Genomic DNA, 15,124 nt, shown 5'->3' on the forward strand with positions numbered 1-15,124 from the left:
TTTCCTATATTTTAAATACAAAATACATGTATTGTATTTGGTTACATTTTCTGGCACCAGTATTTTATTTTAATACATTTATTTGAGGGGTATTTTGTATTTTGTATCAAAATCCATTTTGATGTATTTTTGCCCATCTCTGACCACAGGCTGTAATGCTAATGCTAATGCTGTATTTGTATCCACAGTGGTCATAAAAGAGTCCACGCTTCTTACTGATGTTCAGTACAGCTTAATGTACAAACAACAAAAAAACATTATTTTACTACATACATGTAAAGTATATTTTTTCCTTGAAAGTGACAAAAATGTGGGTAATATGGATTGAAGTGTCAAAAAAAAAGAATGTAATACTACATTTTCATGTCAATTCCCATAAACATGATAAAACGTAATTGCAACAAAACAGCGATCCAAACTGAAAAGCTTTCTATAATGATAGAGTTCACAGTGCTTTGCTTATGATAGGAAATTAACTGCTAAGCAGAGCTATCACATCCCAATTTGACGGTAAAACTTGGCTGTGTCTCACATTCAGGTATGTACAAGCTAATCTGGGAATCCGCGAAGAAACAGCATACCAGGGGCATTTGTATGCTTGGTCCAGGTTCATACACTGTAGGGCAAAAAATTACTTGGACTGCTGACAACGACCCGTTTTGTATTTCAGTCGGTAACAGGAAGCTGTGATTATGCTCACAAATTAGATTGGTTTGACAGGCTTCCCCCTCTCCACACGACACCAGTGCCTGTTTAAACATTGCTGGTGAAGATTTAACAAGACCTATGAACAAAGTAAACCAATATTAATACAAGTCAACAGCTGTTTGTTTTTCTATGTTTGTCATACAGGTCGCCACGTTCTTAATTTAGTTTGAAGTGATATCTATGAAGTCAGTGCATTTTATGAGTATGCCTTCTGTGACATTACCCTCAACCCACCCCAGGAATTTAAAAAAAAAAAGTTGAGCAGCCAAATTCATGTATGTTGATTAATCACACTTAGTTCACTTCAAAAGTGTGTAAACATCCTTGAAAAGTAGCATCAGCTCTGGATAAAATTGTCAATCAGCAAGTTCCCTTTTTTCCATCAAAAGTGTCCCTGAAACTGATTCCTAAGATGGCACATGCTGTTGAGGGTGAACCATTTATTTGTCAGCTTGTGTAATTGTTTTTGCACAAATACCAAAATGAGCTGCGTTTGTCTGCACTTGCCGTTGCAAGAAAGCTGAAAAAAGACTGAAACGTCAGCCTGAATACCTGAAGATGTCGTAATAAGATAATACCTGTGTGGGTCTACCAACTGTATTTGTCTTGGATGTGCCTCCTACATTTCAGTGACAATTCCATTTTTAAGATGCTATTGTGTAAATCTAAATATTGAAAATAATAAATTACTGAAGACACTCAACCCAAATTCTACAAGGAATTGTAGAATTCTGTGACCAGAGTGTGTATAGAAGAAAGGAAGGAACATTAGTTTTTTAAAACTATTCCCGAGCCTTTAATCCCACATCATAAAATATCCTGTCCCTAAGAAGTGTGGCCCCTCTGACTGTAGGGGCCTAATGTCCCTGTCCGTGTGACCGCCTCTGTCGGCTCATGCACTGCGGTGACTTTACAGGGAATTCATGTCCAACGCTGTCACTCTCCTCCTCTCCTGTGGATGGCGCCCGTCCTAGACAGGCTTGGACGATTTTGAGCAGTTTCGTGTGCAACAAAGTACTGAGCTTGGCAGCTAGCGAGAAGGAAAAACCCCGACCCTTCACAGACTGTTTATCTTTACTGCGTTTTCAAACTGTTTTTCATTTATTTCTAAGCTTTTATCGGCACATTGGAAGTTGGATACAAACGGGAACTAACGCAATTCAAACCTTCGGACGTTGGTAGGAAGCTTTGTGGAAGAGCAAGGTGCTTCTTCTTCTTCTTTTTTTATAGAGGCAGGCATACGGTTAGCTAGCTGCCGTGGAGAAGAGAACCAGGGCTACGCAGCGAGTAACGTTAGGTCAACAAGGGAGAGCCGGGACCACCACCATCGCCACGGGGAGTCGGGGCCCGAGAGGGAGCCTGCCAGGCCCGCGGCTTGATGCACCCTGCCTGCTTCGCCTTAGCCGCAGTCCGAGATGGGGGAGACCAAAATTATCTACCACCTCGACGACCAAGAGACGCCGTATCTGGTGAAACTGTCGGTGCCGGCGGACAAAGTCACTCTAGCGGACTTCAAAAATGTCCTCAAGAAACCAAATTACAAATTCTTCTTCAAATCTATGGATGATGACTTCGGGTAACTTGTTTTAAAGGGTTTATTGTGTTTAACATGGGACCAGCGCAACACCCCCCCCCTCCTCAGTTTTTTTTTTGTTTTACGTTAGTGCAGCTAGATTTACGTTAACTTAGTTGTTACTTCTCTCCGCTGGCTTGCCGTCAGCTTTAACGTTACCTGGCTGCCGATCGTTAGCTAGCTTCTTGCATTGCAGTTCCTTTGTTAGCTAGCTTAGCTGCTAGCGACGAGCTCGCGGCGTTAGCGGATCTGTTCAGCGTCCCGACCCCGTTTGTTTACATTGCTCGTGTGGCTAGCCTGTGCCTCGACATTGTGTGACCAAGTTTGGTCTTTGTCAGTTTCACGAACCCCAGTGAAAGTCCCAACTGGCATGTAAAGGGATCTTAGGTAAAGTGGTCACAGGGGTAGTTGATAACACTGATAATAACCGTTTAATGCTGTCAGTGGGTGGTTAGTGTATGGTACTTTTCTGCTAATGTCAGGATGTAAACGGCCAGTTTCAGTTAGTCGGTGAGTCCAGCAGGCCCCCGCTGTTGTTGTCTATTAGCCTGAGGAATGCAGAGTTGGACACAGGAATGCCCTGTTCATCACCCTGGCAGCTTTATGAGCACGTCCTTTTGTGTTAAAACATAAGTGGAAAAGTAGACGTTTTATGTTCCTCCAGACAGTGCCTTCTACAGAGCTAAAAGAGGGGGTACTATTTAATAGAAAAGATCAGCCAGACTTCCAAAGTTGTTTTTGGCTAAACTCAAACTAGGGTGGGGCAAGAACTTCTTAACATTTGCAAGTGGGGAAGACCCTCAGCTATTCATGCTGTGAAGAGGGAAGGGTTATTCTGTAAATAGACTTTACTCCAAACGGTGGTAGAGATGGACCAACCGGTCAGACTGGAATAGAGACCGGTGCACATATTTACCAAGACTGTCTCACTGACCATCACTATTCACTCTGGTCTGAAAGGCACCGCTAACCATCACCGGTCATCTGAGGCACTGGTTAATAAATGCATGCCTGGTTTGTTCTTGGTTCTTTCAAGCAAACAGTCTGTTGAAGAATGATTAACTGGAAAAGTTTGCAAAAAAAAAAAAAAAAATCCAGTTGGAATTGGTTAAAAACACACAGGAAGAACCATGTTTGTACAGGAAATATTTTTTATGTTTTGTTAATTTCAGTGCCAGCAGCTTTTCCTTTTTTTGTATCAGGCTTTGATGTATAGACAGACACTTCTTTTATATATAATGCCTGAACAAATTGCCTTCCTTTGACGTGACTGTCCTCCTGAGATTTTGTTAAGCAGTGCTAAAGTGTACGGTAACATGTTGCTCGTATGCTTTCCTTGATTCCTCAACTTGTTTATATATTACCATCAGGTTAATGCTGACATCAGCAACAACGTATGAAGGAACAAGTTATCTTTGCAGAAAGGTTTAGGGGATGCATTTGAGTTGTTGACCTGCCTTTATTACACAATAATCAGCTCTGACATTTTACCGTGGCATTAGGCAATATTGTAAATCTCTGGCTGGATGTGTGTAACAACAGTGTACAGAGTGGACCATTAAATCAGCTTTGGTTTTCCCAGTTGTCAGTCCGTCCTGACAGAAGTGTTGCCCACCCCCTGCCTCGTGTTTATTGCCCCGAGAGTGCTATTGTGTTGGTTACGGTTTACTGAAACCTCTTTGTTCTCTTTACAGGGTGGTAAAGGAGGAAATATCTGACGACAACGCTAAACTGCCCTGTTTTAATGGACGTGTGGTGTCATGGGTAGGTTCGAAATGGGATTCATTTTCATTCAATTTGTCATTTTCTGGTTTGTTGTTGTTATGCACTTGTCTGCGTTGTCTGTATTTGTGTGGTTAAGTGGCTGCGTGGCAACTGTTTGCGTGCGTGTATAACAATGAATCCCATCTGTTGGCCAGTGACCACGTTGATACTTGGTCTCTAGGGAGATGCCCCATTCGTCTGGGTGATAATATCATTACCATATAATGACCCCACGAGCAACAGACACATGCAAACACTCTTTTTATCTCCTTGTGTGTTTAAAGCACCTTGAGAGAAAGTGAGCTGCAATCATTTTAAAGTAATTTCATATAAGTCCTCACCTATGCTAGTAACGGCACGCAACACATGCCTACTTGCATACATGTACTTGCGTGCAGTATCTCATTTAGAGGCTCTGAGCAGTAATTCTCCTGTCTCCACAACACAAGAGACATCTGGTGCTGCTTCTCCATTCCTCTCCCCTCCACTTTGAAATTAGGTTAAAACAAGTGAAATCACAGGATAGGCAACAAATAGCCCATAACAAAGAGCCCCACTGCAAGTCCTCTAATAAGAAGATTGAGTCCCACAAGCTGGGGGAAATACAGTTGAGAGAGTGCTCTGGTTATTGATGTGAACGGCTAATGCATTTGGTTAATTTACTACAGTGTGGTTATAATTAGGTTTTATTTGAGAGTCATCAACACAGGGTTATCATTAGATGTTTGAGTTCCCTCTGTTGTGGTGATTTTCATTCCACTATGTGAAGTTTGGTTGACTGGTTCAAAGCGCGTGTGTGTGTGTGTGTGTGTGTGTGTGTGTGTGTGTGTGTGTGTGTGTGTGTGTGTGTGTGTGTGTGTGTGTGTGTGTGTGTGTGTGTGTGTGTGTGTGTGTGTGTGTGTGTGTGTGTGTGTGTGTGTGTGTGTGTGTGTGTTGAAATGTTCCATGTACAATGAAACGTTATCTCTGCTGCAGTGTGTCCATTTGTTTGTCTCCACCGTTCATCTGTTGTTTCAACGATGTGATTGATTGTTCTCTGGGGTCCAAGGGCCTGGCTCACTATCGTCACATCATCACCCTCAATCTGGCCTGTTGTACGTTACAGTCAGCTGACAACCAGATTTTGTCTATCACATTATTATCAACTGTCCTGCAGTAACTACACTTCTGCCCTTCCTGCACACCAACATGTTTTCCCTATAACCTGAAAAAAATAAATGGAACAAACACAATTAATGTATAAACTGGATAAAAGGCTACCTCTATGTCCGGACAAGTCAAAACAGTTGCTTTGGTGTAGCAATTAAAATGCAACATTTCATGGCTCTAGCTTCTCAAATGTGATTTTATTTCTCTTTGATGGACAGTCTAGTAAATCAAACATCTTTGTGTTTTGCCTTTGGCCGGACAAAAAGAATAGATATTTGCAGATATTCCGGGGCACTTTTTTACAATCATCTGACTTTTCATAGTCCAAATCATTTATTATTTATGAAAACAAACATGAATTAACCTGCCCTAATGTGTGTTATGGCCAAACACAATGGATAAAGTAGACAATGTGTAATTAACATGATGGATGTGGTGACGCTGACATGACATAACCTGGGCATGCTGCGTATACAATTGAAATGAACCAGTGAACTCCACTTCAAACGTCTGTTTTCTTTTCTGCTCATTACACTGAAGAAACAGTGTACTTGTTCAAATAGTAAAGAAGAATTATAGTCATAGCTGTGACATAAACAGCAAGCAAATGTGAGCTTCTTACCCAACTGTGTAGGCTGCTAATAGTGGGGACAGTTTCCCACTGATCTAATGTCAGCTTTACGCTTGTTCATGCTTGCATATCATACAAGTATACGCTTCATTTCTAATATGGACAAGATCCAAGATGCCAAAGAATACAGATCTATGGCAGAATGTCGAAAAAGATATCGAATGAGCCGGACTAATATTCGCTGGAATGTGCTACAAGTAAAAGAGAAGACGGTGGTAGTGTTGAAGGCCGAATATTCTAATGTTAAAATCTATTGCTCATGTAATCTCCCCTGAAAACTCGGTCATGGTCCATCGGATCCCACTCTTTACACACTTTGGTTACTTGGGCAACACTGTCGGGTAGACAAATAACAACTCAGCAGGAAATTAGTCGACAACAAATAGATTTCTACATTAGTCCCTAAAGGTCCATAATGACTGCCGAGGCCTTTAGGCAGTGACGATATACCACCCAGTGCTTGAACATGGTGTAGTGTAAACACACTCCGGCGTGGGTCTGCTGCCCACTTGTCTTTCAGTGTTTTCTTTCCCCTGAGTGTTTGTCTCAGTCCTCTGACTGACCTGACTCTCTCGCCTGTTGACAGTTGGTCTCTGGAGACGGGGCCCACACAGATGCCGGCTCCGTGGCAGACAGTACAGAGGCGGCTCTGCCTTTGGAGAGGACCGGGGGCATCGGAGATTCCAGACCACCCTCTTATCAGTCAGTATATTCAGAGAGTGTGTGTGTGTGTGTGTGTGTGTGAGAGAGAAAGATGCCATGCATACTTTATGTTTGGCTCTGTGCGTGAATGAGCCCTGTGTATCCTAATAACAACGGTAACGGAGGAAATGGCAAATTTGAGAAAGTATGACATCTTGTGACTGCCCAGGAGGAAATCAAATCTACCTGTTTTTTTTCTTTTACCCTTTTATCATCAGATTATCTTCATTCTGGAATGTAGAGCACTGGTGTCTGTTATTCATGCTTCCTGTTGCCAGTCTTTTAGTTGTTGAATATGTTTCCTAAAACGTGTATTTTTCACATTTGTAAGCGCAGTCTGGTTCGTCTGCAAATAAAGCAAAGTGTGTAGAAGACACATGATAGAAGTGAAAAAGAAACCAGACTGAAATAAGTCAAGCAATGCAACAATTCCCACCAAATATTCAACCTCACAATGCAACCCTAACTACACTGAGTGAGCGAAGGCTTTATACTCAACGCAGTTTGTAATGTGTTTATAACAAGAAGCGTTTGATACAAACATTTGTTTAAGTTGCTGTTAAATGAGCTCAACGTTCTGGATAATGACGTAGTGTGATTCTCTCTCTTTTTAACACCAACTCTGACATCTGTGCACCGTCTCTGTCTGAAGTGGGGTAGCAGCCAGCGGTCGGGACAGTCTGGACAATGACACGGAGACCGGCTCCATCGTGTCGCAAAGGAGAGAGCGGGAGAAGCCGCGACGGAAACACACTAACGACCACGGTCAGAGAGATGTCCGCCTCCTAGTGTTTTATCTTTTTCTCATCGTACTGCATTGTATCTCACAACTCACCGATGTATCTATCTATCTTATCTGGTGGGGGGAAATTCAAGGGTTTTACCGTGCACGGAGTGGTTTGCATCAGTAAAACGTGTTGCCACAAATGAAAAGCTTTGACTTGAACTTTCATTAGATACTGATCAATAAGGAACACGCAGGGTGGAAGAGTTATTTTGTGACAAGTTTAGATAAGCCTAAAGAGAAGAATCTGACACGCTAAGCCCTTATCTTTTGAAACATATGTATATTTTCATGTCGTGTATACATGCGTCATCCTGACCCTAAGGCTGTCCCACTGCAGGTGGAAGGCAGAACGGCTACTCGTCGCGTTCGATTGGACGCGGGGGCCCCGAATACGACAGCTGCTCGTCCTTCATGAGCAGCGAGCTGGAGTCTACTTCCTGTTTTGACTCAGAAGATGACGACGCAACCAGCAGGTCAGACGTTCTGTGTAGCCGTCCAGCTTGTTGTTCAGTTCCCAGTGAGAAAAAGAAATCCTTTTGGCTCGAGCAATGTGTCTGCAATTACATATGATGGGTTTTGGCAGAGATTAGCACAGTCTAATTGTCTGGTGGTTTTTGTGGTTACCCCCCCCCCCCCCCCCCCCCCCCTTCGGGTTCTCCTCCAGGAGTCGTTGAAATATCTGCAACCCACTTTAAAGACTCTGCTGTTCTCAGTCTTAAGGCATCTACCAGGATGTTTATTTCCCCCCTGTTGATGCAGATCTGGAGAACAGCTTCGTCAGTATATGTGATTCTCTCCAACACAGAAAGACATTTCTGGATATTGATGCCACTGATAATACATCTGTCAGGATATAACTTGTAAATGATGTGGGTTGGATGCCGTCGTACAGTTAAAGCTGTTCCTGACTCCCGGCAAGCACCACTTTCATCATGGAAACGGGGTTTAAAGGGCTTTTTATTGATGTAGGTAACATTGAATTTGATGCTTAGACCAGTTAAATGGGGGAAACTGTCTCTACAGTTTCTCGACAGGTATTTGTAGCGATACATATTTGGTCATATAGTACAACCCTTTCCATGTGTGTGATTAGCCTCTAAAACAATTAGTTTTCTTGTGTTCAGATTTAGCAGCTCCACAGAGCAGAGCTCCTCTCGTCTAATGAGACGACACCGACGCCGCCGACGGAAACCCAAGGCCTCAAACATCGACAGGGTGAGACGGCACACTTGGGACGTACAGGACTGCACATTCACCCCAGTTTGTGACTTTTGATTCGTCTTCTCATATTTGATGTCTTTCCTCCTAATTTCCATCATTCGTCTCTCCAGTCTTCGTCGTTCAGCAGCATCACGGACTCCACCATGTCTCTGAACATCATCACTGTCACTCTCAACATGGGTAAGTCACACAGAATGCAACTAGATTTGTCGGGATGAATAGAGAGTGCATTTCTTCAGAATAACGCCTCCTTTTATAGTCACACCCTTGGCCCGAGTTAAAACATTTCTTTCACAAGATGGGGAAATATGCAAATGTAGGTGATTACTTCCATATTGATGACCTCTGTCTTTACTTCTTCCACTTCCCTCTTTAATACACATTGTCTGTTCCTCTCCTTTTCACAGAGAAGTACAACTTTCTGGGCATCAGTATTGTGGGTCAGAGTAATGAGAGGGGAGATGGAGGAATCTACATTGGCTCTATCATGAAGGGAGGAGCTGTGGCTGCAGATGGACGTATAGAGCCCGGGGACATGCTGTTGCAGGTGTGTGTCTGTATGTATGTGTGTGTGAAAGACAAAGAGAGAGCGAGCGACAGGTGTGTGTCTGTGCATGCCTGTAGATCCATGTTGTTTTTTGTGTTTATTGCTAGCGCCACCTGCCCGACATTTTTTTACTCAGATGGATAAAAAAACATACTGCATGTGTTAGTATATTGTTACCATTCCTCTTTTCCCATCAGTCTTCTTCCCACGTATGATGTCATTTCAATCACATTATCCTAATCTGAATAAGCGTCTTATTCTAGATGTGTCAGTCAGCTGTGTTTATGGCTTTAATGATCATTTTACATGTTTACTATTTGCAAAGCCACGTCCATATTTGAATGTGGTTGTGTCGTGAGAATCATTGGAATAACTGTAACTCTGTGAACGTTTTATACCTCGTTCTATGGGAATATAGCATGTTGGTGAACTCAAGCCTGTCCTTTGTTCACATTATGATGTTACAATTGTATGTTTACAACCTTTGAGAGATTGTCTTTCTGTCTTTTTTTTATCGCCGTAGGTGAACGACATAAACTTCGAGAACATGAGCAATGACGATGCGGTTCGAGTACTGAGGGACATCGTGCACAAACCAGGGTAAGACACCACACATGATACACGCGTATGGCACACAGAATATAGACAGAAGATGCAAAACATGACTGAATTCTAGTAAAGTTGAATCTGAGACCATTCTTTGTGTGTCTGTTTTTTTTTTTTTGAGCAGTCCCATTACTCTGACCGTGGCCAAGTGCTGGGACCCAAACCCTCGGGGTTGCTTTGCTCTCCCCAGAAGTGAGTATTTGTCTCCTCTTATCCCCATTTGTCCTTTTCATTTCAAAGAATGAATACATGCGAACTGCTTATCCTACGTTTAATTCAACAGGTGAGCCAATCCGGCCCATTGACCCAGCTGCGTGGGTGTCCCACACGGCGGCCATGACCGGGGTCTACCCTGCGTATGGCATGAGCCCTTCTATGAGCACCGTCACCTCCACCAGCTCCTCCATCAGCAGCTCGATCCCCGAGACTGAACGTGAGTCACATGACCCGCTGCAGCTGCCTGTTATTGCTTCTTATCAAGGCACTGTTAGTCAAAACAGCTTACATCCCACCATAACTCTTAGTCACAGTTTTTGAAGTTGCAATGCACGTATTCTGCCGTTTTATGTTTTCTCTTGGCTTTTTGTTGGATACGGTTGACTGTTCAATCTACTATGATAGGAGGCATTAAGTCCTCCAGCACATTCAGGATTTTACTTTATGATCATTCCGCTCTCATTCTGGAGCCCCCACCCTCTGTCCTCCAAAAAGTGCAGCTGTATCAGTATCTTCCTCAGACGTGTTAGTAAATCTGTGTTAAGCGTGGCCCTGCCCTCTCACTGCATTCCTGCGACTACTCTCCGTTCCAGCTTTTACTGTGCACAGCTTCCATCTGCTCAATAACTCTTGTCAAAACTGAGCCATAACTCACGACTTTCATCTTCCCTGTAATCTTTGGAAGAGCGGGGATGTTTCCTCTTTTCTCTCAGGAGAAACAGCTTTCCTCTCTCGACACACTTTCTTGACCAAAATGATATCATTCACGTTTCTGGAGATTCCCCCCCCCCCCCCCCCCCCCCCCCCCCCCCCCCCCCCCCAAGTGATCACATGTTTGTTTATTTCTGGCTACAATTTCTGGTTTACTGTTGCATTTTTTATATACTCTGCATAATGGGCCAACTGTATTGGTGCCAGAAGTTATTTAAAGTGTTCTATGGAGGACATTTCATTTATTATGATCAGGCTTTTGTTTTGTGAAGACCAGTTCAGTTGTAGTCCAATTCAAACAAAGATCCAGCCTCCTCAGTCTGATTCATGATCGATCGCATTACAGTCCAGACCACAGGAAACCAAATATTATCCCGGGCAAATTCAAACAGAAGAAAATTTTTTTGGAATTGTCAGAGATACAGTAACGGCACGCAGCTGTGCTCTCTTTAATTTAGTAGGAAACGCAACAAAATACACCAGCAGTTTTGAGCTCCCGTGATAACGTGTCTTCTGATCTTTCTCAGGATTCGATGACTTCCACCTCTCCATCCACAGCGATATGGCAACGGTTGCGAAGGCCATGGCCTGCCCAGAGTCGGGTCTGGAGGTGCGGGACAGGATGTGGCTCAAGATCACCATCGCGAATGCCTTTATCGGTATGTCTGTCAAAGCAGAGGGGCGTGATCACTGAAAACCTCTCATAGCAATTTTCTTTTATTGCTCCAAGTTGCACATCACAGCAGCAGTATCTTCTTCATTTCATCCAGAAAAAAAATGTGGCTTTGTTGCTGACGAAAACAGTTCAAGAGCACCTGTGGACGGATAAATGTCACATAAATATAGATGATTCAAATCATCTTGGATATAATTCTATATCATTAAATAGTCACTGAATGAGAGGAGCAGAAACTGTACCTAAAGTGTGTGTCTTTTGTGTCCTCAGGTTCTGATGTGGTGGACTGGCTCTTCCATCACGTGGAAGGGTTCTCAGATCGCAGAGAGGCCCGCAAATACGCCAGCAACCTGCTGAAGGCCGGCTACATCCGGCACACCGTCAACAAGATCACCTTCTCTGAACAGTGCTACTACGTCTTTGGAGACCTCTGCGGCAGTAAGTGGCTGCTCGGATCTGCTTTGAGTGTTGGCATTAAAAGCAAGTCTCCATCTATAGGTGGGGTGGTACTGTGGAAGTCTAAATCACTTCTTCTTTCTCTCTCTCTCTCAGACATGACCCATCTGTCTCTCCATGAACACGATGGTTCCAGCGGGGGTGCCTCAGACCAGGACACTGTCCCCCCTCTGCCTCACCCCGGGGCAGCGCCCTGGCCCATGACTATGCCCTACCAGTTCCCCATTCTACACCCATACGACATGCAACAGCCCTTCCATGGTGGACCAGGCGCTGGCAGTGCAGGAAGCCAGCACAGCGGTGAGTGCCGTTAGAACATACTGACTCCACCCGTATGGAAGAGCAAGCGGTGGGGTATTGGTGGAAAACTACAGGAATGCCATATTAATGTTGTACCACCTCCTATAGACTTGAAATGTGTCCGTTTTCAGTTTGCTTCTTCACAAAGATGATGAAAAATAATCACAATATCCAGTGTCCAATTCCTGGAGATTCATCTTCTCCATCATCCATGTGCATGCTGCAAGCACCATGTTGCACAGTATGTTGCCAAAACATATCTTAAGTATGACGCTTCCGGCAGAGCTCACAGGAGGCTAACACAGAAACAGTAAAAAGATGTTACAGTCTGTAACTGACATGAATTCATGCTAGCTACCGCTGCATTTCTTGTAATGGTGCAAACTACAAAGTGTCACTTTGCACAGATAAATTTAACGTTAAACATTTTGCTGTGTTTAACATCTGGTTTGAGGTCTTATCCAAAAAGGAAAATCAACATAAACTTGATCGCTGCACTTTCTTTTCAGCTCTAGGTCCAGTGCATGTTTCGATTAGCTTACTTCAAAGACATGAAGGGAAGAACCTAGTTCTTTCAAGAGTGAAAAACATTCCACCCACCAGCTCCAAAGCTGCCGGGTTTACATGTTTGTTTTGTGTATTTAACATGTGTAGAAATAGAAAACCAGACATTGTGGTTTTAGGAACAGTTTGCTTACGCAATGAATATATTTACTGACCAACAACAGCTGGACCCACTTTCTGCAAAAACATCTTAGATGTCCCGTCCTCATTTATTTGGTTGCACACCAACATTGAATGTACTGCTAATGGTTAACCAGGTTACAAGATACAACGTGGATTTTGTAGTTGCTATCCGGTTATTTTATTGCTTTTTATTCTCTAGCCTTCACAGTTGGTGCTCAGCTAGTCCCGTCTAAAAGACACAGAGAAATAACATGTACCTTTGCATCTGTCTTTGGAATGTTCCTTTAAGCATAGAAGCAGTTATGTTTTTGAATTTGTCAGTCTGAAGAACTCTCCTCTAAAGCGAGCAGCCTGTTTGTGGTAATAAAATGAAAACATGTAATTGCCTTCAGTAATGGCTGAGCTCTCTGGCCTGTGAAAGGCAGTGGATGCTCCATTCGCATGTCTACATTAGTCATGCAGCTCTCCTGAGAGTCTCCCACAAACTGGGTCACGTCTGCCTGCGTCACTTCACTGGCACCCAGATGGGAGTGAGTGGCTCAAATAGGTCACTCGGATTGAATTAACAAAACGTGCTGTTGGTGTGTTTTTTAACGCTTGGATACTAATCATATCTTCTACTCCATCCACAGGAAGCAGCGGCTCCAACTGCAGTAAAAACGAGGGGCGGAAGTCCGGCGGCAGTGGCAGCGAAACCGAGGTCAGGAGCCACCGAGCTCCAAGTGAGCGCTCGGTGGCTCCCCCTAGTGAACGAAGCATCCGTAGCTCTGTCAGCCACCGCAGTGCCAACTCCCACTCGATAGCCTACAGTCCGGGGCTCGTCTATGGCCCCCCCGGCCTGCCCCCCCAGCCCCCGCTGTCGACCGCCGCACCCGGCGCCCCACCAGGCAGAGAGCTCACCTCTGTGCCCCCCGAGCTCACCGCCTCGCGCCAGTCCCTGCGCATGGCGGTGGGCAATGCCGGGGAATTCTTTGTTGATGTGATGTAACACAGGTGTCGTAGGCCAATAACAAAGTAGCAGATGGGGCTTTATCTGAGAAGGACAGCATGACAGGATACGGGGGAGGGAAGATTGCAACAAAAAACCAACAACCAAGGCCTTGATTCCACTCTCCTAAAAGCAGAAATGGAACCAACCCTGTTGTGTCTGTTGAGAGAAAATGTTCCTCCTTCTTTGTGCTTTTCTTCCTCGTAGTACTAGTGGCCATACTTTCTTCAGTGAAGAAACCCCCCCCTCGCTCAAGACGGAACCAAAGCGCCTTTTCTCGGTTTCCGCTCCTCGGTGGGGCAGAGTTTGCATAAGGACAAAGAGCAAAGAGAGGGAGTGAGACGGTGTAAATGGACAACTGGGGGAAGATGACGCAGCATTTTTCTACACGGATGTTTTTCATTTGTTCTTCTCTTCGCTCTACCTCCCTTATCTTAACACTCTCTGTCCTCCCCCTCCGCTGTTCACATCAAAACTGAGAGCAAGAAGCCTCTTTCCTTCCTTCTGTTCTTTCAATTCCAACTCACTGACCTCTTAACAAGAAAAAAAAAAATAACCTGAAATGAACACTAACTGTTAACCTTATTCAGACTTTTTAAATGTTTGCTTGACTTAAGAGAGAAAGAAATGGAACAAATGTGTATGTAGTGCAAGAGAGAGACAGTCCTTCTTACTGTAAGAATGCATTTGATTTATTATATATGTAGTTGGTCACAACTAGTTTCATTTTTAAACGCTAAACAGGAGCATCCAGCTTCAAGAGTCATTTTTACAATACATAACTGCATTTTCATCTGTTGACCAGAGCATTTTCAGACTCTGTCTTGTGATAATGTATAGTGGGGAAACAAATTCTTACCATGTCTTTCACACTACTCTTTTATCAAGGAAAAAAATGTCTTTTTATTTATAAATATAGTTTTATGACTTAACATTGCTGCTGTGTGTTGTGTTTTTATTTGAGCGTGTGCATGGGTTTGTGAAGCCATCGTTTGCAATTTCGGGTTTATTTCTTTTTGTTTGTTTTTTCATGGTCCGTGGGGTCATGTTTGCATTTAAAGGCAGTGGAATTCAGACTGTCCAAGATCAGGAATGTGAAGGTTAGGCAATCTGCTGCACAGATGTGTGTGTGTGTGTGTGTGTGTGTGCGCAAGAGATCAGCCTGTGTTCATTTAGATTTGCTTCACAACTGAATGACCTTATGCAAAAATGTCCCCTGTGGTTTGGGGGGAGACTCTTGTAGAGAGGTGGTTTGATTCAACTTGGACAAAAAAAGTAGAGTTGGATCAGATGGACCCTGCATGGCAGAATAAAAAAAGACCACCCACACAACCATTTTCTTTAAAGAAAAACAAATTTCCTGTTTCCTAATTCCATTCAGTGAAGGTGTGAGTTAAAGAAC

At 43.6% G+C, this 15,124-nt stretch overlaps 1 protein-coding gene across 1 annotated transcript; it reads left to right on the forward strand.

The window, feature by feature from the left end:
• The first annotated feature begins 1,743 nt into the window (after positions 1–1,743).
• LOC306706669 (segment polarity protein dishevelled homolog DVL-3-like) lies at positions 1,744–14,642 on the forward strand. Its single transcript, XM_079173822.1, has 15 exons — positions 1,744–2,284; positions 3,976–4,045; positions 6,412–6,527; positions 7,180–7,292; positions 7,652–7,787; positions 8,439–8,529; positions 8,646–8,715; positions 8,943–9,082; positions 9,606–9,682; positions 9,813–9,880; positions 9,972–10,121; positions 11,143–11,274; positions 11,562–11,729; positions 11,844–12,047; positions 13,367–14,642. Exons 1-15 carry the CDS (start codon positions 2,124–2,126, stop codon positions 13,720–13,722), a joined length of 2,052 nt encoding a protein of 683 aa, XP_079029948.1. The 5' UTR covers positions 1,744–2,123; the 3' UTR covers positions 13,723–14,642.
• Positions 14,643–15,124: the final 482 nt, after the last annotated feature.

Source organism: Pholis gunnellus, assembly GCF_910591455.1.
Source record: "Pholis gunnellus genome assembly, chromosome: 14".
Taxonomy (NCBI): domain Eukaryota; kingdom Metazoa; phylum Chordata; class Actinopteri; order Perciformes; family Pholidae; genus Pholis; species Pholis gunnellus.

Excerpts from the sequence above, each read along its gene's own strand:
- LOC306706669 (XM_079173822.1), top strand. The coding sequence starts at position 2,124 with ATGGGGGAGACCAAAATTATCTACCACCTCGACGACCAAGAGACGCCG. Across the intron at positions 8,530-8,645 it reads AGGCCTCAAACATCGACAGG|TCTTCGTCGTTCAGCAGCAT; the intron begins GTGAGACGGCAC and ends TCGTCTCTCCAG. Across the intron at positions 11,275-11,561 it reads CATCGCGAATGCCTTTATCG|GTTCTGATGTGGTGGACTGG; the intron begins GTATGTCTGTCA and ends TTGTGTCCTCAG.